At 45.4% G+C, this 25,512-nt stretch overlaps 1 protein-coding gene across 7 annotated transcripts in view; it reads left to right on the top strand.

Annotated features, from left to right (window-relative positions):
• Window positions 1-25,512, top strand: part of LOC118370391 (actin-binding LIM protein 3-like) — a 141,089-nt gene that overhangs the window by 18,554 nt on the left and 97,023 nt on the right. For 6 of the 7 annotated variants that reach the window (XM_052457576.1, XM_052457573.1, XM_052457571.1 and 3 more), the window contains exon 2: window positions 17,006-17,158. In XM_052457576.1, the coding sequence (XP_052313536.1) occupies window positions 17,006-17,158 (153 nt within the window). The remainder of the gene's footprint in view (window positions 1-17,005; window positions 17,159-25,512) is intronic. The other variant, XM_052457570.1, reaches the window with a different exon arrangement.

The following is a 25,512-nucleotide window of genomic DNA, read 5'->3' as shown; positions in this document are numbered from 1 at the left end:
TGGGTGAATCAGGCCTTCGTAGTCTAATTGCTGCAAAGTGACACTGCAGCCACACATGAGGGTTTCAGCAACACTGCTGCTGCCTAGTGCTGGCCTGGACACAGACCAAATCAGCTTTAGCCAGATGGTGTAGGCTGGGCTCTCTGTTGATGCTCTTTTTCATAGAGTCCTGACTCCTTTTCCAATGATCTTTATATCGAGAAAACACTGAGAAGTACCACGTTAACAGCATTTCTTAGACATTACTATTTGCGTAAGTACTGTATCTGATGTGATTGTTTAAAACTGCTTTGTCAGAGAGAGCTGTCTCCATCAGTGGCCCAACCCCTCTGGTGTAGTAATTACAAAAGTGTTAAAAGCACAACAGTGGCTGCCAATAGCCTGCTATTAAATGTTTCCATTCACATCAGCCATGCGTGATGATGCTGTGATGACATGGCACTTTTTAACCGCACTGACATTGATAGCAGTTAACAGGCAGCCTGGGATTTGAGTATAGTTTTGTTTGGCATTAGTAAGGCAAGGCATTGAGTGGTATGGCATGGTTGCTAGCCTGGCATGTTGTCATAGGAAATGACAGACCAAGTGGTCAGGGATGTTGATAAAAAAACGGTCAGATCTCTCCAGCCAACATCAGCTTGGCGGGCTGTGTGAAAGGATTTGGTCCCCAGCTGGTGTAGTGACAAGCATGTAAATTGTGACAGGGTCTGGAAATCTCCATCCTCAAGGAACCTTGGGAAACTCAGTCTCTTGTCCCACTGACTGCACTTCTCTCGTCAAACCTTATCCTTCGCACGTGAGCACACACGCACACACACACACGCACGCATGCTCGCACAGACACACACACACACACGCACACACACACACACACACACACACACACACACACACACACACACACACACACACACACACACACACACACACACACACACACACACACACACGCAGCCTTAATTTCAGAATGTGCTGTATCAGCACTAACCCCCGGGGCTGTCACTGTTAGTCCGGCCTGAACAGTGATGTACAAAATCACCTGCAGCAGTAGTTCACTGAAATGGCTACACTGACCATCCTCTACTACTGTAGTGTATGTCACCGGTGCTGGTGCCGGAGTTAGGGGTCATCTAGTCTCAACGCCATGCCTTGTTGAGGTCCATCGATTGGAAATTGGCAGTGTGCAGATTGCAGAATTGTGAGATACGGGCAGTAAAGGTTACGGCATCATTTAGTGTTGAAGTACTGTGTTATGGCTTTATAGTCAATTGCTGCTGTAATTCATAATGCATGTTAATTCAATCATACCAAACCATTAAACAAAGCACAAGTCCCTCCTCTCTTTCAGTTGACGCTCTCTCTGTGTGAGTAGCATGTAGTAAACTCAGCATGTGTGACCTGTTTCAGGAAACTAGTCGTATGTCGCTGGTCACTACTTCACAAGAGAGTCGTTTAAACGTAAACTTTTTAAAAATCAAAATGCGTTTTTTTTTGGCAGAAATGCCTTCTGGAACTTTCATGTGCCTTAATAACAAACTTGTATGCCATCTGTAAATATGAATAAAATTGTTAAATTATGAGCCCAGTTGGTTTAGCCCAGTTGGTTTAGCCACGTTTCTAATTTTGACAGAAAGTGGTTTCATTTCAAGTTAATAAGTGTACTGTTAGCTACTGTAGCTAACGTTAGCTGGCTGGCTCACTACGTGTATAATCTTACGTGTTACGTGTATTATACACATTATGTGTATAATCTTATTATTCGTATCTCAGAGCCAATTGCATTGATAGTTATAGCCTAATGTTAGCTAGCTAACATTGAACCTGATTGGTTAGGTACCCGCAGATTCATGCAGGGTATTAACGTCATGAGTTGGGATTATGGTTCATTGTTTAGCTAGCTACCTACAAAGGACTCCACTATGCAAGTAACCATTTCGGGTGCGTTTGTAAATTCAGTCTGCCAGAGTGCAGAATAACTGATGAATATACGAACACTCAACAACCCGTTGAATATATGGCCGGTGTCAGTAAACATTGGCAAAAAAAAAGCGTATTTAAATTGTTGCTAGCAGCACAGTTAGTCATCAACGCTCCGGATAACATGAAAACAGCCTAACCAGCTGGTCAGACTTTGGGTGGGGGCTAGGTCAATGTTTGGGTGGGGGCTATGATGAGAGGGTGTGAACGATGCTGAATGGGTGTAGACAAAGAAGAGCTCTCCAGTAGGTCCTAAAATATTCGAAGGCCATTTTCTCAAACGTGAGGTTACAAGTTTCTCAACTTTCAAAGCAGGTTTGCTTTCTCCCGGGTGGTGAAGTGCATCGCAGTGCTGGCTGTGCCACAAGAGACTCTGGGTTCGAGCCCAGGCTCTGTCGCAGCCGGCCGTGACCGGGAGGCCCATGGGGCGGTGCACAATTGGCCTAGCGTTGTCCGGGTTAGGGAGGGTTTGGCCGGCATCATGCACTAGTGACTCCTGTGGCGTGGCGGGCCGGGCGCAGTGCACATGTCGCTAGGTGTACAGTGTTTCCTCTGACACATTGGTGCGGCTGGCATCCAGGTTGGATGCGCGCTGTGTTAAGAAGCAGTGCGGCTTGGTTGGGTTGTGTTTCAGAGGACACATGGCTCTAGACCTTCGACTCTCCCGAGTCCGTGTCGGAGTTGTAGCGACGAGACAGTAACCACTAACAACTGGATACCATGAAATTGGGGAGAAAAAGAGGGTAAAAAAAGAAAAAGAATTGCTTTCCCATTGTTCCTCAAATGATACACCATTTTGTAGCTCTGTGTCTCTGCTTTTATCCAATGTAAAAAACACTATTTCAAATTTTGCTACATAAGACCGAATCAAGGCGGTCGGTCACATATGGTCAGGTCTAATCCATTGGTACTACTGTATTTATCCTGTTTTCACTCAGGCCTGGGTATTGGCTATTGTCCATATAGACCGACTGTACCACAAGGTCAGATAGGGTTGAAGAGTTGACAAAAAATGTACATCTCCCTGATAACACCACCCACAAATAGACTTTAATTCCCTTCACCTTTAATTCCCCCCACCTTTAATTCCCCTCTCTGCCCCGGACTGGGCTTACATAAAAGTGGCCATAATAGCCCACTCACAGGTGGCCTGCTGGCCTCACGGCCTGCCTGTGTCTGTGTGTGTGTGTGTGCCCCCTTTCTCCCCACTTCAGGCTCTTTTGGAGGGGATCCGGGCATCGCCTCAGTGCTGTGGATGGATGGATGGAGGCTCTTGTGGAATTTCTTTCCTTCTTAATGCATTTTAGCCAATCAGTTGTGTTGTGACAAGCTTCTTTGAGAAGAAGACACAGGGGCGGAGCTTTGGTGGCGTACCCGAGCGCTGGGAGAGCACGGCTCCTATCCCAGCCTCGGACGCGTCCACCTCCACTATGAACGCCAAAGAGGGATCCGGATGGGCGAGCACGGGAGCCGAGGTAAACAGAGCCCTCAGTTGACCAAAAGCCCTGTCCGCCTCAGCCGACCACTGCAAACGTCCCGGTCCCCCCTTCAGCAGTAAGGTAATGGGAGCCGCTACCTGACCAAAACCCTTGATAAACCTCCGGTAGTAATTGTCAATCCCTAGAAATCGCTCCACCTTCTTTACCGTGGTAGGAGTCGGTCAATTACGCACTGCTGAAATGCTGTCACTCTCCATCTCCACCCCTGAGGTGGAAATGCGGTACCCTAGGAAGGAGACGGACTGTTGGAAGAACAGGCATTTCTCAGCCTTGACGTACAGATCTTGCTCCAACAGACATCCATGCACCCTGCGCACCATGGACACATGCTCGGCACATGTAGTGGAGTATATCGAAATGTCATCAGTATACACCACTACACCCTGCCCATGCAGGTCCCTGAAAATCTCATCTACATATGCTTGAAAGACTGATGGAGCATTCATCAACCTGTACGGCATGACGAGGTACTCATAATGCCCTGAGGTAGAACTGAAAGCCGTCTTCCACTCGTCTCCCTCTCGGATACGCACCAGGTTGTAAGCGCGCCTGAGATCTAGTTTGGTGAAGAAGCGCGCCCCGTGCATTGACTCAATCGCTGTAGCTATGAGAGGTAGCAGGTACCTCACAGTGATCTGGTTTAGACCTCGATAGTCAATACACGGGCGCAGATCTCCCTCCTTCTTCTTCACAAAAAAATAAACCTGAGGAGGCGGGTGAAGTGGAGGACCGAATGTACCCGTGATGCAGGGATTCGGAGACATATGTTTCCATAGCCGCCGTCTCCGCCTGTGACAGGGGATACACGTGACTCCTGGGTAGTGCAGCGTCTACCAGGAGATTTATCGCACAATCCCCCGTCGATGGGGTGGTAATTGAGTCGCCTTATTTTTGGAGAAGGCGAGAGCCAAATCGGCATATTCAGGGGGAATGTGCACGGTGGAGACCTGGTCTGGACTTTCCACCATAGTAGCACCAACGGAAACCCCTAAACATCTCCCCGAGCCCTCTCTTGACCACCCCGTGAGAGCCCTCCGTTGCCATGAAACAGTGAGGTCATGACAGACTAACCAGGGTAGGCCTAGCACCATTGGAAACGCAGGAGAGTCAATGAGAAAGAGACTGATTCTCTCCTTGTGACTCCCCTGCGTCACCATGCCCAGGGGAGCAGTGGCCTCCCTAATTATCCCTGATCCTAATGGTCCACTGTCTAAGGCGTGAACGGGGAAGGGCACAGCCACGGGAACAATGGGGATCCCTAAACTATGGGCGAACGATCTGTCTATAAAATTCCCAGCCGCGCCTGAATCGACGAGCGCCTTATGCTTGGAATGCGGGGAAAACTCAGGAAAAGTGACATACCAAAACATGTGTGCAACAGAGGGCTCTGAGTGAGAATGGTGCCGGATCACCTGGGGTGACACCAGAGTGCCCTGCCTGCTCCCTCGATCCCCAGAGGAACCAACCCGACACTGACCGGCAGTGTGACCTCTGCGGCCACAGATGGTGCACGAGACGGATCCTCCTCTGGTCTCCCTGCACACAGCACTCCCAGCTCCATGGGAATTGGAGCGGTGGTGCTGAGGGATGGAACCGACAGATCCCGCTCTGGACGTCCGCGGGTAGCCAGCAGTTTATCCAACCGAATAGACAGGTCCACCAGCTGGTCGAAGGTGAGGGTGGTGTCCCTGCATGCCAACTCCCGATGGACGTCCTCGCGCAAACTGCAGCGATAGTGGTTGATCAGGGCCCTGTCGTTCCATCCCGCACAGGCGGGCAGGGTCTGAAAGTCCATTGCGAACTCCTGGGCGCTCCTCGTCCCATTCCTCAGATGGTAGAGACTGCCCAGAAACGGCGGGTGAAATCCTCTAAATGGTCCAGTGCCGCATCTCCTTCTCCCCACAAGGCGTTGGCCCACTCCAGGCATTTCCCTGTGAGGCACGAAACGAGGGCGGACACCCTCTCATTGCCCGAAGGAGCTGGGTGGACAGTTGCCAGGACTCCATAATAGGGGTGTGGGATTCTGTAAGGGGTGCGTAACCGGTGGCAAGGAAGTCAGACACAGGAGAGCAGAACTACGTAATAGCCAGAGTAGTTTAATTGCAAAACCAATGGCATAAAGAATAACAAAACATGGGTACAAAACCCGTCGCGCACCAGTCAACACGTGCACAAGCACTTAAACAATCCCACACAAAGACATGGGGGGAACAGAGGGTTAAATACACAACAGTTAATTAGGGAAATGAAAACCAGGTGTGTAGGAAAACAAGACGAAACAAATGGAAAATGAAAAGTGGATCGACGATGGCTAGAAGACCGGTGACGCCGAATGCCGAACACCGCTCGAACAAGAAGAGGAACCGACTTCGGTGGAAGTTGTGACAGTTCTAATGCAACAAAATGCCAAGGGGGATGAATACTTTTGCAAGGCACTGTATTTACTCAAGACATTTCAGCTTTATATTTTTTATTAATTTCTAAAAATTTCTAAAAACTTAATTACATTTTTACATTATGGGGTATTATGTGTAGGCCAGTGACAAAATTCATATCTATTTAATACATTTTATATTCAGGCTGTAACACAACAAAATGTGGAAAAAGTCCAGGGGTGTGAATACCTTCTGAAGGCGCTGTATTGAGTTGCAGAGTCTTCCTAGCAACGCGATGACAGAGTAGCATCCAAAGAGAAGACAGAAGCTTAGTTGGTTCTGCTGCCAGTTCCGGAGGGGCACCCTGGATGCTGGCTCTGCCTCTCTACCCAGATGGCACGAGAGGGACAGGGAGAGTGGCACAGCGGCCATAGAAAGCTGCGAGGCGAGCCACCTGGAGTGAGTGTGTGTGTGTGTGTGCATACGTTTGTGTGTGACTGTGTCTGTGTGTGTGGGTGCGTGTGCACCTTATCATGTCACTTTTTATTCTGCCTAACAAACGGTGAAGAGCTGTGATCTGTCAAATTATCCTGTTGCAAAGTCTTGTAACAGAATTTTAAATCTTGTTCAGTTTTTTATGACCACATTTTCACAAAACTCTCTTTTTATTTGATTTATTTAACCTTTATTTAACAAGGGTAATCAGTTATGAACAAATTCGTATTTACGGCCTGCCAAAAGGTAGAGACAACAATGCATCACGCAAAGCAGCCACAAATGTCAGAAAGAGTGTCCATGATTGAGTCTTTGAATGAAGAGATTGAGATAAAACTGTGCAGTGTGAGTGTTAGTTGCAGCTCATTCCAGTCACTAGCTGCAGCAAACTGAAAAGAGGAGCGAACCAGGGATGTGTGTGCTTTAACAGAATGTGACTGGCAGAACAGGTGTTGTATGTGGAGGATGACGGCTGCAGTATATATCTCAGATAGGGGGGGTAAGGATTAAGAGGGTTTTAGAAATAAGCATCTTGCAATGGGTATACAGAGATAACCAGTTTACAGAAGAGTATAAAGTGCAGTGATGTGTCCTATAATGAGCATTGGTGGCAAATCTGATGGCCGAAAGGTAAAGAATATCTAGCCGCTCGAGAGCACCCTTACCTGCCGATCTATAAATGATGTCTCCGTAATCTAACATGGGTAGGATGGTCATCTGAATGAGGGTTAGTTTGGCAGTTGGGGTGAAAGAGGAGCGATTACGATAGAGGAAACCAAGTCTAAATTTAACTTTAGCCTGCAGCTTTGATATGTGCTGAGAGAAGCATAGTGCACCGTCTAGCTATACTCCCAAGTACTTGTCTGAGGTGACTACCTAAAGCTCTAAACCCTCAGAGGTAGTAATCACACATGTGGAGAGAGGGGCATTCTTCTTACAAACCACATAACCTTTGTTTTGGAAGAGTTCAGAACAAGGTTAAGGGTAGAGAAAGCGTGTTGGACACTAAGAAAGCTTTGTTGTAGAGCATTTAACACAAAATCCGGGGAGGGGCCAGCTGAGTATAAGACTGTATCAACTGCATATAAATGGATGAGAGAGCTTCCTACTGCCTGAGCTATGTTGTTGATGTAAATTGAGAAGAGTGTGGGGCCTACGATTGAGCCTTAGTGTGCTCCCTTGGTGACAGGCAGTGGCTGAGACAGCAGATTTTCTGACTTTATTCACTGCACTTTTTGAGAGGGGTAGTTAGCGAACCAGGTCAAAGACCCCTCGGAGACACCAATACTCCTTAGCCTGCCCACAAGAATGGAATGGTCTACCGTACTAAAAGCTTTGGCCAAGTCAATAAATAGCAGCACAACATTGCTTAGAATCAAGGGCAATGGTGACATCATTGAGGACCTTTAAGGTTGCAGTGGCACATCCATAACCTGAGCGGAAACCAGATTGCATACCAGAGAGAATACTATAGACATCAAGAAAGCCAGTCAGTTTATTATTGACAAGTTTTTGATAAACAGGGCAAAACAGAAATATGCCTATAACAGAGGATCAGCTTGATCTCCCCCTTTAAATAAAGGATGAACTGTGGCTGCCTTCCAAGCAATGGGAACCTCCCCAGAAAGGAGAGACAGGTTAAAAAGGTTGGAGATAGACTTTGCGATGATAGGGGCTAGAGGTCGACCAATTATGATTTTTCAACGTCGATAACAATACCGATTATTGGAGGACCAAAAAAAAGCTGATACCGATTAATCTGCCGATTTTTATATATACATTTGTAATAATGACAATTACAACAATACTGAATGAACAATGAACACTTTTAATTTAACTTAATATAATGCATCAATAAAATCAATGTAGTCTCAAATAAATAATGAAACATGTTCAATTTGGTTTAAATAATGCAAAAACAAAGTGTTGGTGAAGAAAGTAAAAGTGCAATATGTGCCATGTAAAAAAAGCTAACGTTTAAGTTCCTTGCTCAGAACATGAGAACATATGAAAGCTGGTGGTTCCTTTTAACATGAGTCTTCAATATTCCCAGGTAAGAAGTTTTAGGTTGTAGTTATTATAGGACTATTTCTCTCTATACCGTTTGTATTTCATACACCTTTGACTATTGGATGTCCTAATAGGTACTTTAGTATTGCCAACCTAATCTCGGGAGTTGATAGGCTTGAAGTTTTGCGAAGAGCTGCTGGCAAACGCAGGAAAGTGCTGTTTGAATGAATGCTTACGAGCCTGCTGCTGCCTACCACCGCTCAGTCAGACTGCTCTATCAAATCATAAACTTAATTCTAATATAATAACACACAGAAATACGAGCCTTAGGTCATTAATATGGTAAAATCCGGAAACTATCATTTCGAAAACAAAATGTTTATTCTTTCAGTGAAATACGGAACCGTTCCGTATTTTGTGTAACTGGTGGCATCCATAAGCCTACATATTGCTGTTACATTGTGCAACCTTCAATGTTATGTCATGATTATGTAAAATTCTGGCAAATTAGTTCACAACGAGCCAGGTGATCCAAACTGTTGCATATACCCTGACTCTGCGTGCAATGAACGCAAGAGAAGTGACACAATTTCCCTAGATAATATTGCCTGCTAACATGAATTTCTTTTAACTAAATATGCAGGTTTAAAAAATATACTGTTTTATATATATATGGTCTTTAAGAAAGGCATTGATATTTATGGTTTGGTACATTCGTGCAACGATTGTCTTTTTTTCCGCAAATGCGCTTTTGTTAAATCATCCCCCGTTTGGCGAAGTTGACTGTCTTTGTTAGGAAGAAATGGTCTTCACACAGTTCGCAACGAGCCAGGCAGCCCAAACTGCTGCATATTCCCTGACTCTGTTGCACAGAACGCAAGAGAAGTGACACAATTACCCTAGTTAAAAGAAATTCATGTTAGCAGCAATTTTAACTAAATATACAGGTTTAAGAATAAATGCTTGTGTATTGATTTTAAGAAAGGCGTTGATGTTTATGGTTAGGTACACATTGGTACAATGACAGTGCTTTTTTCGCAAATGCTCTTGTTAAATCACCCGTTTGGCGAAGTAGGCTGTGATTCAATGATAAATTAACATGCACCGCAACGATTATATGCAATGCAGGACAAGCTAGATAAACTATTAATAATAATAATAATAATATATGCCATTTAGCAGACGCTTTCAACCATGTGTAGTTAACTAGTGATTATGTTAAGATTGATTGTTTTTTACAAGATAAGTTTAATCCTAGCTGTAACGCTTGTCGTCTGAGGAAGGAGAGGAGGACCAAGGTGCAGCGTGGTAAGTGTTCATATTTTAAATATTTTAATGAACACTGAAAACAAAACAATAAACAACCAACAAACAGTCCTGTAAGGTGCAACACAACACTAAACAGAAAATAACCACCCACCAAACACAATGGAAAACAGGCTACCTAAATATGGTTCTCAATCAGGGACAATGATTGACAGCTGCCTCTGATTGAGAACCATACCAGGCCAAACACAGAAATAGAAAATCATAGACAAACTAACATAGACAACCCACCCAACTCACGCCCTTACCATACTAAAACAAAGACCTAAATAAAAGAACTAAGGTCAGAACGTGACACTAGCTAGCACCTTACCTTGGCTCCTTGCTGTACTCTCAAAACGGGTAGTCAGCCTGCCACGCAGTCTCCTCGTGGAGTGCAATGTAATTGGTGTCCAGAAATGGCGATTACCAATTGTTATGAAAATTTGAAATCGGCCCTAATTAATCGGCCATTCCAAGTAATCTGTTGACCTCTAATATGGGGCAGCAATCTTAAAGAAGAAAGAGTTGAAACCATCTGACCCAGATGGTTTAATGGGGTCAAGTTTCAGGAGCTCCTTTAGCTCCTCTGTCTGCAGGGAGAAACTTTGTAGCGGGGCAGGGGAAAAAAAGAGAGATGCATCAGGGCTAGTCACATTAGAAGGGGTGGGAGATGAGGAAATGTTGGACGGGCAAGGAGGCATGGCTGAGTCAAATAGGAATCCTGACTTAATGAAGTGATGATTAAAGAGCTCAGCCATGTGCTTCTTGTCAGTAACAACTGCATCCTCAACTTTAAGGGACATGGGCAACTGTGAGGAGGAGGTTTTATTTTCCAGGTCTTTAACCATTTTTTCAGAACTTCTTGGGGTTAGACCCACAGATAGTTACTTTAAGGAGCAATTCTCTAACTTTGGCCGGCGTGCACTTATTTCTTATTTGCCTGAACGAGAGCCAGTCAGCCAGAGTATGCATGTGCTGAGCCTTTCACCAAATGCAATTCTTGAGGTGGAGTAACCCTGCAAGATCACTGTTGAATCAGGGGCTGAACCTGTTTTTAATTCTCATTATCTTTATGTGGGCGTGTTTGTTATCAATACCATTGGAAAATATTGAAAAGAAGGTCCAAGAGTCTTCGGCAGAGGGGATCAAGCTGATTCTATACCATTTTATAGAGGCCAGTTCATGAAGGAAGGCTTGCTCATTAACCTCTTCAACCTATGGGGGCGCTATGTCATTATTGGATTAAAAAACGTGCCCGTTTTAAGCGCAATATTTTGTCACGAAAAGATGCTCGACTATGCATATAATTGGCAGCTTTGGAAAGAAAACACTCTGACGTTTTCTGAGTGCCCCAGAACTGATGCTACAGGCGAAACCAAGATGAAACATCAAACAGGAAATGAGCTGAATTTTTCGTCTCCTTATATTTTCGTCTCCTTATATGGCTGTGAATGTGCCGTGAACGAGCTTATACTCTCTGCCGTTCGTCCAAGATGTCTGCAGCATTGTGACATATTTGTAGGCATATCATTGGAAGATTGGCCATAAGAGACTACATTTGCCCGGTGTCCTGTGTTGAAATGATTGCGTAATCTCTAGGTCCATGTGCGTTCCATTTCTTCAGAAGAGAAAGTCACCTGCCACGAAGGATTTATCATCGATAGATATGTGAAAAATACCTTGAGGATTGATTCTAAACATTGTTTGCCATGTTTCTGTCGATATTATGGAGTTCATTTGGAAAAAAGTTCGCGTTTTAATGACTTAATTTTCGTTTTTTTTCTTACCCAAACGCGATGAAGAAAACGGAGCGATTTGTCAACACAAATAATCTTTTTGTAAAAACTGAACATTTGCTATCTAACTGAGTCTCCTCATTGAAAACATCTGTTCTTCAAAGGTAAATGATTTTATTTGAATGTTTTTCTGGTTTTTGTGAAAATGTTGCCTGCTGAATGCTAACGCTAAATGCTACGCTAGCTATCAATAGTGTTACACAAATGCTTATTTTGCAATGGTTGAGAAGCATATTTTGAAAATCTGAGATGACAGTGTTGTTAAAAAAAAATCTAAGCTTGAGAGCTAGCATATTGATTTCATTTCATTTGCGATTTTCATGAATAGTTAACCTTGCATTATGGTAATGAGCTTGAGGCTGTATTCACGATCCCGGATCCGGGATGGCTCGTCGCAGCAGGTTAAAGGCTTGCTCATTTTTTAGCAAGCGTCTATGACAAATCAGGACACGTCGTTTCACAGAGCAGTCATTACGAACACATGCTGTTAAACAGTGATCACTTAGGTCATTACAGAAAACACCGGACTGATACGTATCAGGATTATTTTTAATATTTTATTTATTTATTTTTTATTTTACCTTTATTTAACTACGCAAGTCAGTTAAGAACAAATTCTTATTTTCAATGACGGCCTAGGAACAGTGGGTTAACTGCCTGTTCAGGGGCAGAACGACAGATTTGTACCATGTCAGGATAAAACCAAGGAGAGTAGCCTTTTCTGGGTGTTTGGAGTCATACCTTGTGAGATTGGTAATAATCTGAGAAATATTTAGGGGCCAGGAGAGAGTTTAGGGCAGGTAGGATACAGGTAGGCTATCGTGGGTTGCAACACTCACTACCGAGTTCCAAACTGCCTCTGGAAGCAACATCAGCACAAGAACTGTTCGTTGGGGGCTTCATGAAATGGGTTTCCATGGGCGAGCAGCCGCACACAAGCCTAAGATTACCATGTGCAATGCCAAGCGCCGTTGCGATTGGTGTAAAGCTCGCCGCCATTGGAATCTGGAACCGTTGAAATAGGTTCTCTAAATCACACTTCACTATCTGGCAGTCCGGGCTTGGCTGAATCTGGGCTTGGCGGATGCGAGGAAAATGCTACATGGCCAAATGCAACTGTAAAGTTTGGTGGAGAGGGTATAATAGTCTGGGGCTGTTTTTCATGCTTCGGGCTTGGCCTCTTAGTTCTAGTTGAAGGGAAATATTAACGCTACGGCATACAATGACATTCTAGACGATTCTGTGCTTCCAACATTGTGGCAACAGTTTGGGGAAGGCCCTTTCCTGTTTCAGCATGACAATACCCCCGTGCACAAAATGAGGTCCATACAGAGATTATTTATCGAGATGAGTGAAGAACTTGACTGGCCTGCACAGAGCCCTGACCTCAACCCTATCGAACACCTTTGGGATGAATTGTTTGACGATGGTGTCCACATACTTTTGGTTATGTAGTGTGATTGTATTATTTTGCCTCTGTGCCAGTCATTGAGTTTCCAGATCCAGTCTGACCCCTGTTGTCTGAAGTCTCACCCTGTCACAGAGGCAAAATAATACCCATAAATCCTGGCGGCAGGTCACTCTTGACATGACGGAGTCCCTACTGATTACACCATCACGGTGAGGTGACAATGATGCCTGGCCCTCCACTTTTCCTTTCCCCTCTAAGCTTTTCAACACAGCCCGACCTCACAGCTCCGTCTCAGCCAGAGATAAAATGTACTTAGCAAATCATACTGGTTGTTTACCCAGGATCATATGCAAACAAATCACTTTAATGTGGCAATGTAGGCCATTTCTGATGAGTGTTTTTACAATAGATTGAAACAATCATAAGGATACTTACATTACATTTAGTTGACCCTCTTATCCAGGAGTGAGTGCATACATTTTCGTACTGTTCCCCCATGGGAATCAAACCCACAACTCTAGTGGTGCAAGTGCTTAGCTCTACCAACTGAGCCACTCGGGACCACATAAGGAAGTTTGCCATGTCAAAGAATTTCTCTATTGTAAAGAGGTGAAGCTGTCGTCAGCAGACAGAGGGAAAACAACATGACACACAATGGAATTGCTGAGACTATTAGTCAGTGTCATCGATACCAAAGCATTTCCACCTGATGCAAATATTCACCAAAACCCAGTGTAATGTTTTCTTAATGGAGCGTGGGATGTGGTGAGTTTCTATTGGACTAAAGCAGTGTAATGCTTAAAGCCAGCAGCACATTTTAAGCAGGTGCTCAGCTCCTCTCACAGACTGATTTACAGCTCATATCCTTAGTCAATAGCAGTCACACCTGATACATGCCTGGCCTGTGCTCCACTCACACACACACGCTCGTTGAGAGAGCTTGGGTGTCGTTCCTTGGTGGAATAAACAGCACCATCAGACAGAGAGCCCCGATGAATGGAGGACAAGAGGGAGCTGTCACTCTCAGTGAGTGGCGCTGTGGCTGAGGAAGTTAACTGGATGTTTGTCTCATGCATCTCTTCCTTCCTTTGTTCTCTTGTTCTCTCCTCTCCTCAGTTGGGAGTGGATTACTGTGGATTATGTTATAGTGGATTAGAACCATAACATGGATATTTATTACTAAATAACAAGGAGCATACATAGATTACACCTGTCCTCTCCTCTCATTGTGCAGTCTGGGACACAGGCTCCCATGGGCTGCACTGCCACACTGTTCAAACCCAAACAAGCCCCACAAACACAACAGCTCAGGGAAATGGGTAATCTCATGATTCATCGAAGGTGTTATGAATGCCAATGTCAAGTGCAGTATTAGGCCTACCAAATAAATAACCCATCCCACAAGAGATAAAAACATAGATTTAGTTGTGTGTGTCGTGTAGTGTTCTCTTACGTGATCAGGCTACTGCAGAATGATGGATAACCAGCTCCATGCGTGTTTGTTCCTTCCTGTGGTGAATGAATACAGCCTTTGAGTGGCTGGCGACTCTGTGAGTTATTTAGGAGGCCATTGTTTGGTGATCCTTCATGGGGAAGACTTGTTGATTTTCCCACTCATCTTCAGCCCCCCTTTTGTCTGCTGTCTGCTTTGCTTCTGCGTATGTCACAGACACTCATGGGGCTGCTGTAGCTGTTCTGTATCACTCCCTGCTGTGAATAAATTCAGCTGGACAGCTTCAGACTCTGGCTTAACATCGTCCTTGGGGCACCCTCTTAATGTGGCCTTCTTCTCCAAAGTGCTGACACTGAAAAGGCATTCTGTAATCAATTGGATCCCAAATCCCACTTGATCTCTTGAGAGTGAGTGGCTTTCCAGGAACCCTGGGTATTGTGTGACTATCAAGCCCAGAACAAGCCAATATGTTATCTCCAGTAGGTCTCTGTCTATCGGTCTGTTTCAACAAAACATCGAGGCAGTCAGTTGGCAGGTCAACCAAGCACCAGTCACCATAGCTCTTCTGGGCTTCACTAAACCACTACTGCCTCATTCTCACACTAGCCTGATAGCTGCACTGTATGTTTTCTACTTCTCATCCCATTTTAGTTACATTTTCAGCCCTCTGTTAAAGCGAGCCATTGTGAAAAAGTAATCCTCCCAGACAGAGAGTCTAGTTAGAGAGAGATAAGATAAGACCAGACAGACTTTGTTTCAAATCGCTCTATTTCAGATTTCAATAGTAGAGCTGGACCTGAGGACATAACTGAGTGATGACGGGGCATTATGAATGATGGATTTTGGTCCAGCCAGAGGACATGCTGCACACTCTCGGGCTGTTTTAATCCCTTTGGCGTTCGACTATTTTAGTTGTTTAGAAAGACTCTAAATAATAGATTTAGCTTCCAAAAATATCACTAATGCATATAGGTCTTGTGGTCAACCATGCTGCATCATTTACTATTTGACAATCACACATATTGTACACATTGTACATATTTCCATCTCTGACTGACGCATAACAAAGCTCTCCCACGCCCACCATTTGGAAATATGACCATGACTCTATCCTCTTGATTCCTGCTTGCAAGCAACAACTCAAACAGGAGGTACCAGTGACACACTCAATTCGAAAGTGGTCCATTTAAGCAGATGCTGAACTACAGGACTGTTTTGCTAGCACATCATCCGATGGCATTGAGGAGTTAACTACCACAGTCACTGGCTTCATTAATAAGTGCATCGACAATGTCATCCCTACAGTGACCGTACGTACGTATCCCAACCAGAAACCATGAATTACAGGAAACATCAACACTGACCTAAAGGCTAGAGCTGCCCCTTTCAAGGAGCGGGACACTAACCCGGACGCTTATAAGAAGTCCCTCGTCAATACAGGACTAAGATCGAATCCTACTACATTGGATCTGATGCAGGTCAGATGTGGCAGGGCTTGCAAGCTATCACGGATTACAAAGACGCTATCACGGATTACAAAGACGCTATCACGGATTACAAAGACGCTATCACGGATTACAAATCCGAAACGCGTGGGATTTTGAAAACCTTGTCTCTCCTGAACATGCCATACAAATAACGGTATTTTAATGAATTATATGACGAGTACTACGTAATCATATTGGATGACAAATAACCTCGTTATGATAAGCTAGAAGTTAGTCTACTAGCGCAAGTCTGCTTGGTTGGTTGCTGCCTATCCCTCCCTCCTCCTTGCTCTCATTTCACTCACTCAAAGTACACACACCGCGAGGCCCTTCCTCCGCCTGCTCCAACTCGCGCTGTATCATCTCTGGTTAATAAGATGGCTTACAAATGGACTTTCCTGCTAATTCCCTCAATCGGATCCGACCACGTCTATAAGGAACTGGACGTCTTCGGGTCCGTTTGGGAACGGGTCTCTATATTGGAAAAATGTATTTATGCATATTTGTCAGGGTGGGAGGTCCAGGTCCAACTTTTTAGACCTCTACTTGAGGCCGACATAACAAGTCCTGTCACAACAGACAATGCCAGGAGCATTGTTTATGATGTCACAGAAACTGGTTTTGGGCCACAAATAGGGTGCTTTTTTATTTAACATATTTTGCCCCTCCCCCCCCCAAAAAAAAAATCTAATTAACTACAGTAACTGTTGGCATTTCATTTTTCCGCTGTACCGTAACTAAATCTGAAGCGTGACCCCAAAACTGCCAGATATACCGAACTGTGGGTTTGGTGAACCATTACACCCCTACTGATGGCTGAATGTTAATTGCATTGGCAGGTCTAAAAGATGGCCCTGCCTGTGATTTAGGTCCACGCTGACAACCATACCTCAACCCTTTATCTGAGGGTACTATACATTTAGTTGGCTGTTCCTCGACTCATTAGCACTGATGAAGTGTAACATTGAGATTGACCTTGAGCTACACCTTCTGGTTGCTGGCTCTGATTCCTCGATGTATCTTTTAATCCAATTCTCCACCGCAGATGTTGTCCCTTGTTTTTTGCACTGCTGTGCACATTGCTGTTTTGTAGTGCCTGCTCTAATTCTGCTAACAACTGAGCAGATGTACAGTACAGCAGCTGTCCAGCACTTGTGATGACTGATCTAACCACTCCTCTCCTGTGGTCTCTAGCAGGGCCGTACCAGCACAGCGGAGGCAGCCCGAGCAGCAACAGCGGGCGTGGTGCCGCGAATATCCACTGTCTCCGCTGCCGGGAGCTCTGTAAGGGAGAGGTGGTGCGTGTGCAGAATTTCCACTTCCACGTCAAGTGCTTCACCTGCCAAGGTAAGACCCTCAGCTTCCTTTCTGTCTGTCTGCCTGTCTGCCTGTCGTTCTGTCTGTCTGTGTGGCCATTCCCTAGACAGCCCGGCCTCCACAGTACAGCAGCACTCAGCCAGTCCCATTAGAAACCATTAGCTGTCAGAGAGAGAGACAGAGATTATGTGTGTCCATGACACCCCCTGGGCTGCTCAAAGGCTCTGAACAGGAGAAAAACACACATCTTAAATAAAGGAATAGCAAAGGAATCCTGCTAAGAGCTCACCATGGTAGACAAGAAAATAAAGACAAGCTCAACTTCCATCTGGTCATTTTTTCCTTATTATTAAACCTATGAATGAGCATTTAATATTTTCAGAATGCTCTTTTCTACTCATATTTCATCTAAGACATGAAAATCAGCTTGTAGTGCCTTTAACAGTCTGTATTTGTAAGGAGAAGAATAGGCAAGCCATTTCACCTCCCATTGTCAGGAAGGATTTCCAAAATGCCGGCGCTCACGTGGTCTTGTTTATTATGCAAGCTGTTGCTGTGGTAACGGTGTGAGGGGGCAACCTGCCTCAAATGATGGTTCCTCTCTCCGTCAGTATCAACCAATAGGAGCCCTTCCTGCACGCTCTGGAGCACAGCAATCGGGTTTGCCATTACAACATATAGAAATCTCCCTTTTTCTCTCATCTCTTTCTCGCTCCTTTTCTTCCTGTTTGTCTCTGTTTATCTCTGTTTATCTCTCCCTTCTCTTTCTTTCATTATCTGTTCAGTCTCTCTCTCTCTTTCTATCTATCTGTCTCTCTCTCTCTCTCTCTCTCTCTCTCTCTCTCTCTCTCTCTCTCTCTCTCTCTCTCTCTCTCTCTCTCTCTCTCTCTCTCTCTCTCTCTCTCTCTCTCTCTCTCTCTCTCTCTCTCTCTCTTTGTCTCTCTCTCTCTCTCTCTCTCTCTCTCTCTCTCTCTCTCTCTCTCTCTCTCTCTGTCTCTATATTCCTCTCTGTCTCTATTTCTCTATCTCTCTCTCTCTGTATCTATCAGTCCCCGCCTATGGTATTTTCCTTTTCCAGTCCCTGCCTACGGTATTGTCTGTTTCCACCATTAGAACCAGCAGCAGGACTCCCTCCACCCACACTCTCTCATTCACTGTGCCCTACCAAGGCTAGTGAGAGTCTGAGAGCTGCAGACTGAGGGTGCTGATCTGACAGCTCCAGCTCCGCCACCACAGACACCTCAGCTCCTGGCTGACCTGCCCTCCTCAGCCTCTCCTCCTACAGCAGAGAGGAGGCTGGGCCCTGGGATGCGTGCTGGGGGGAATGCTGGTGGAAATCCTGCTGAGGATCTGGCCAGTGTGTGTGTGTGTGTGTGGTGGTGGTGGTGGTGCTGGTGGTGGGGGTGTAGTGGTCTGAGGGCTAGTGGTTGGTTGTGGAGGATGTGGATTGTGTGTAGGGTTAGGTAGGGTTAGGTAGGGCTGGTAGTTGGTTGTGGAGAATGTGGATTGTGTGTAGGGTTAGGTAGGGCTGGTGGTTAGTTGTGGAGGATGTGGATTGTGTGTAGGGTTAGGTAGGGCTGGTGGTTGGTTGTGGAGAATGTGGATTGTGTGTAGGGTTAGGTAGGGCTGGTGGTTGGTTGTGGAGGATGTGGATTGTGTGTAGGGTTAGGTAGGGAGGTGGTTGGTTGTGGAGAATGTGGATTGTGTGTAGGGTTAGGTAGGGAGGTGGTTGGTTGTGGAGAATGTGGATTGTGTGTAGGGTTAGGTAGACCTGGTGGACAGCAGGTGTTTTTCCTAACCTGCCGCAGGTCTCAAGCATTTAGCTCAGAAACACAGTCTATCCACCTGGTAGCCCACAGAGCTGATAGTGTCTGTCTGCCTTTCGGAGCAGATGTTTCTCACTGTAGTCTCATGGCTTTAGGCAGAGCACACCAAGCATTGTCTGCTACACTGTGCATTTGTTTTCCACTGGCCATCATTAATCCTCATGACAAATCTAATCTCCACCTGTGTACTCCTCCCACACACAGCAGATTTCTAGAAAGTTGTGTTGCAGCAGCGGTACTGAGTTGGTGAAAGTGTGCCTGACCTTTTAACCGAGCCAAACAACAAGCCTACGCCCCTGTGTTGGAGTGGGAGTCAAATGGAATTAGGGAAGGAAAAAAACATTTTGTAAAAGCCTCATTGTTTTTTTTTTTTTTTGTCACACGCATATTTGAAGTCCTCTGCTCGGGTTGGGATGATGTCATTTTTCAGTGTGTTGTGTGCTAGCTGGGAGGGAGACAGTGAGACAGGGTGGGATGCAGCGATGCGCGGGGGACATCCATGCCAAGATGTGTGCCTGACCTGCTTCTACACCAATACAGACGGTCTGTAGTGTTCCGACAGCCCAAGCATGAAATTGATTTTCCCTCACCACACAAAAAGCCATTGATGAGTCTTGTGGTCGCCGAACGAGCCATCATCCCACACTGGGAGCCAGTGGCCAGGTGAAAACTGAAACGCAAACGTTTCATATTATACCTTATCAGTGTGAGGAAGCGTAAAGAAATACAATGACATGAGCACCTGGAAAGAACTGACCATGTTGTAACAGAATACCTAATATAGAATCCTGGAGTCAGCAGTCTATCCAGTATCCACAGTCAGCAGGTACCTAACCAAATCAGCCTCTTAGTCTGGGCCCACTCTGGCCCTCTCTGGCCCTCTCTGGCCCTCACTGGCCCTCTCTGGCCCTCACTGGCCCTCACTGGCCCTCACTGGCACTCCATTCCTGAATGATGTCAGGTCTGGTGTAGAAGCAGGTAGTTAGCACAGAGGGTCTCATCTCTCCAAGACAATAGTTACCGTTGTCGCAATATTGTGGGCACTAGATTGTCTATGTCATTCTAGTATTCTTAAGAACAGGGTTTCCCAAACTCGGTCCCGCCCCGCCCCGGGTGCATGTTTTGTTTTTGCCCTATCACTAAACAGCAGATTCAAATAATCAAAGCTTGAGTTGGTTATTTTAATCAGCTGTGTAGTGCTGGGGCAAACACCAAAATGTGGGGGGGCCAGGACCGAGATTGGGAAACCCACGCCTTAGAACACCACAAAGTTGCATACAAAGATGGAGGAGAACAAGTGAGAATTGCCTCTAAAGTTGCCTAGCAGTTAAGAGTGTTGGGCCAGTAACCTAAAGGTTGCCGGTTCGAATCCCCGGAGCCGACTAGGTGAAGAATCTGTCTTAAGTGTCCTTGAGCAATGCACTTAACCATTATTTCTCCTGTAAGTCACTCTGGATAAGAGCATATATTCAAATGTAAGATAAAGAGAGAGAGCAAACATCCCCTGTAGGTGTATGAGAAGCCGTTTGGAGGTCATCTGTTTTAGGAGGCCTAGATTTTTAGAAGAAGGACATGTATTATTTTGTACAGTGTTCAGATTAGCTGTTGTTGAATCAGCAGCTACTCTACTTGGGGTTCACACGCAAAAAAAAAAAAAAACGTGACAACACAGAAGAACATCAATAGTCAAGAACAGCTCAAGGACTGAACTACACAAATGTAAAATAAGAACAGTAGATAGCCTTGAATCACTGATGGATTTGGAGACTGTGACGAGACCCCTGGTGGCATGTCTTGCGGGGTAAGTATGTCTGTCAGAGCTACATGTAAGTTGATTATACAAACATTTTGGAATTTTCAACACAATAGCATTTCTCAGAAAAAAAAAATGTATGCAGTCAATCTCTCTTCTACTTACATTTTACATTTTAGTCATTTAGCAGACACTCTTATCCAGAGCGATATACAGTTGGTGCATTTATCTTTAGTAAGTGAATGCACTGTAAGTCGCTCTGGATAAGAGTGTTTGCTAAATGACTAAAATGTCATGTAAATGTTGTTCAGGGTCACGCCAAGGTTCTTTGCACTCTGGGAGGGGGACACCTTGGAGTTGTCAACTGTGATGGTGAGAGACTGACATGCATACTGTTGACATTAGCCTTCTGTGTACATTGAAGGGCAAAACATGCTGCTCTGTTCTGGGCCAGTTGCAGCTTGTCTAGGTCCTTCTTTGCAGCACTTGACCATATCACTGGGCAATAATCAAGATTAGATTCAACTCGAGCCTGCAGGAATAGTTTGGTCGACTGTGGTGTTAAAAATGCAGAAAATGTCTTTATCACAGACAGACCTCTCCTCATATTTACAGCAATTGAATCAATATGCCTTGACCATGACCATTTACAGTTTAAGGTGACACAACGTGTTTTACCACATTCAGCTGAGGTCTAGAATTTAGGTAGCCAAATACAATCCTTTTAGTTTTATATATATGTTCAGGACTAGGTTATTGCTCGCCACCCATTCCAAAACCGACTGCAAACTCTTTGTTTAGCGTTGCAGTAATTTCACTAGCTGAAATAGGGTCATTCGTGCAGTGTTTTCGATAACTACATATGGTCGTTATTGTCCTCAGGCAAAGAAGCTTGTAGAAACAAAAATGTGTTAATAGACCAGAAAGAGAGTACCAAACCTCTCAACTAGTTTTCAGTTCCCCTCCCACTCAGACCACTCCCAGACAGTCCTAGCAAAATTATTGCTTGAGAAATTGTTCTTTACTAAGAAGTTTTTTTTTCTCTTTTTTTTAAGACTATTTTAATTGAAACAATCACAGTAAGGTACTTAATTGTCACCCAGATTTTTTTTTGATATTGAGATGAAAACAGCTGCATTGGCCCTTTTAAGGTTTAAAGTAATTAATACTTTATAATATTGATTCAGTAGTTTTCCCTCAACAAGGGCTAATGATTCTCCATTGGCCATCGACATTCTGTTTAGATGAAATCTTCTACCGTATCAAGCCATGAACTCTTAAGTGCACTAATGAATCAACCATCTCTTCCAACTGGGTCTGTAGAGACTTCTCTTTTTGCCTCTGTGTTTCTAGCTTTGAACCTCACCGATCCACAGAGCCTATCTGTGTCAGAGACAATGCAATCTCTTGTTAGTTGTTGGGAGATGTGTTGGGGGATGTGAGTGAGCGTCCTTGGACAAACTCCAGGCAGTAGAAGGAGAGTCCGCTGGGATTGAAGTGGGGAGGAGGCCAAAACGGACAGGGAGGAGAGGCAAAAAAAAGTCATTTCCACACAAAGTGTCTGCCAAGCCATATATTCCCATTAGGCTCCACTTGTGAGGACAGTATGAGTGGTGCCTCTAGAATGGAGGCTGTGTGGGGGGGAGGAGCAGGGCTGGACCTGCCCGCTGTCTCTCTCTGTCTCTGTCCTGGGGGTATGGGGCGGCCCAGGAAGTCATCTGTCGGCCCAGGAAGTCATCTGTCGGCCCAGGAAGTCATCTGTCAGCCCATGGCGAGGAGGACAGAAGAGAAAAAAGCAGGAGGGAGGTGCCAGTCATACTGTAGAAATAGACCAGTAGCCTGCAGCTCCCACATTCATCTGATAAAAAAACAAGCACACTCACACACGCACACACACACGGACAGACACTCACCCACACTGGTCCAGTCTTCTTGGCATATACTGTAACTATTGTATCTAGATGAAAGAAGATGAAATGAACATTGTCATTGTATATATATATATATATATATATATATATATATATATATATATACAGTGGGGAGAACAAGTATTTGATACACTGCTGATTTTGCAGGTTTTCCTACTTACAAAGCATGTAGAGGTCTGTCATTTTTATCATAGGTACACTTCAACTGTGAGAGACGGAATCTAAAACAAACATCCAGAAAATATATATACACACACGTGTATAGACATTATGGTCAGTATATGAATAGAAAAGTTGTGTACAGCAGTAGTTAGCAAACTAAATTCCACAATACCTCTTTCACCATCTGGCTTGGATTCTCTGTCGACTGGTCTGCCGACGAATACGCCATCCGCTGTGCCTTCATCTGGCCTCCGTCGGAGCTGACACTCCTACTATCCCAGGGCTACTAACTTTAAACGCCGTGACGTTAGCGTAGTGGCGGCTCCCCTGTTCCATCTATTGCTACCCCTGGTCACTATGATCACTTGGCTACATAGCTGATGCCTGCTGGACTGTCCGTTAATCACGGTACTCCATTCTGTTTATTTATTTTTTATCTGTCGGCCCCAGCCGCTAACTCAGGCTCTGTGTGTAGTTAATCCGACCCTCTCTGCCTAGTCATCGCCATTTTACCTGCTGTTGTTGTGTTAGCTGATTAGCTGTTGTTGTCTCACCTGTTGTTTTAGCTAGCTCTCCCAATCAACACCTGCGATTATTTTACGCCTCTCTGTATGTCTCTCTCAAATGTCAATATACATTTACATTTTACATTTAAGTCATTTAGCAGACGCTCTTATCCAGAGCGACTTACAAATTGGTGCATTCACCTTATGACATCCAGTGGAACAGCCACTTTACAATAGTGCATCTAAATCTTTTAAGGGGGGTGAGAAGGATTACTTTATCCTATCCTAGGTATTCCTTAAAGAGGTGGGGTTTCAGGTGTCTCCGGAAGGTGGTGATTGACTCCGCTGTCCTGGCGTCGTGAGGGAGTGTGTTCCACCATTGGGGAGCCAGAGCAGCGAACAGTTTTGACTGGGCTGAGCGGGATCTGTACTTCCTCAGTGGTAGGGAGGCGAGCAGGCCAGAGGTGGATGAACGCAGTGCCCTTGTTTGGGTGTAGGGCCTGATCAGAGCCTGGAGGTACTGAGGTGCCGTTCCCCTCACAGCTCCGTAGGCAAGCACCATGGTCTTGTAGCGGATGCGAGCTTCAACTGGAAGCCAGTGGAGAGAGCGGAGGAGCGGGGTGACGTGAGAGAACTTGGGAAGGTTGAACACCAGACGGGCTGCGGCGTTCTGGATGAGTTGTAGGGGTTTAATGGCACAGGCAGGGAGCCCAGCCAACAGCGAGTTGCAGTAATCCAGACGGGAGATGACAAGTGCCTGGATTAGGACCTGCGCCGCTTCCTGTGTGAGGCAGGGTCGTACTCTGCGGATGTTGTAGAGCATGAACCTACAGGAACGGGCCACCGCCTTGATGTTAGTTGAGAACGACAGGGTGTTGTCCAGGATCACGCCAAGGTTCTTAGCGCTCTGGGAGGAGGACACAATGGAGTTGTCAACCGTGATGGCGAGATCATGGAACGGGCAGTCCTTCCCCGGGAGGAAGAGCAGCTCCGTCTTGCCGAGGTTCAGCCTTGTATACTGTTGTTCAGGTTAGTTATCATTGTTTTAGTTTACAATGGAGCCCCTAGTTCCACTCTTCATACCTCTGATACCTCCTTTGTCCCACCTCCCACACATGCGATGACCTCACCCATTACAACCAGCATGTCCAGTGATACAACCTCTCTCATCATCACCCAGTGCCTGGGCTTACCTCCGCTGTACCCGCACCCCACCATACCCCTGTCTGCGCATTATGCCCTGAATATATTCTACCACGGCCAGAAATCTGCTCCTTTTATTATTTGTCCCCAACGCTCTAGGCGACCAGTTTTGATAGCCTTTAGCCGCACCCTCATCCTACTCCTCCTCTGTCCCGCAGGTGATGTGGAGGTAAACCCAGGCCCTGCATGTCCCCAGGCACCCTCATTTGTCGACTTCTGTAATCGAAAAAGCCTTGGTTTCATGCATGGTTTCATGAAGCCTCCTCCCTAAGTTTGTTTTACTCACTGCTTTAGCACACTCTGCCAATAAGTCTCTCACTGTTGACGCCTGCTACCGACCCCCCCTCAGCTCCCAGCTGTGCCCTGGACACCATTTGTGAATTGATCACCCCCAATCTAGCTTCAGAGTTTGTTCTGCTAGGTGACCTAAACTGGGATATGCTTAACACCCCGACAGTCCTACAATCTAAGCTAGATGCCCTCAATCTCACACAAATGATCAAGGAACCCACCAGGTACAACCCTAAATCTGTAGAGAGCAAGATTTAGAGCACCCTCATAGATGTTATCCTGACCAACTGGTCCTCCAAATACACCTCCGCTGTTTTCAATCAGGATCTCAGCGATCACTGCCTCATTGCCTGTATCCGCAGTCAAACGACCACCCCTAATCACTGTCAAACGCTCCCTAAAACACTTCTGCGAGCAGTCCTTTCTAATCGACCTGGCCCGGGTATCCTGGAAGGATATTGACCTCATCCCGTCAGTTGAGGATGCCTGGTCATTCTTTAAAAGTAACTTCCTCACCATCTTAGATAAGCATGCTCCGTTCAAAAAATGCAGAACTAAGAACAGATATAGCCTGGTTCACTCCAGACCTGACTGCCCTCGACCAGCACAAAAACATTCTGTGGCGGACTGCAATAGCATCGAATAGTCCCAGCGATATGCAACTGTTCAGGGAAGTCAGTAACCAATACACGCAGTCAGCTTTTTCAAGCAG

Source organism: Oncorhynchus keta, chromosome 12 (assembly GCF_023373465.1).
Source record: "Oncorhynchus keta strain PuntledgeMale-10-30-2019 chromosome 12, Oket_V2, whole genome shotgun sequence".
Lineage (NCBI taxonomy): Eukaryota > Metazoa > Chordata > Actinopteri > Salmoniformes > Salmonidae > Oncorhynchus > Oncorhynchus keta.
This window is presented reverse-complemented; position numbering and strand designations above follow the sequence as displayed.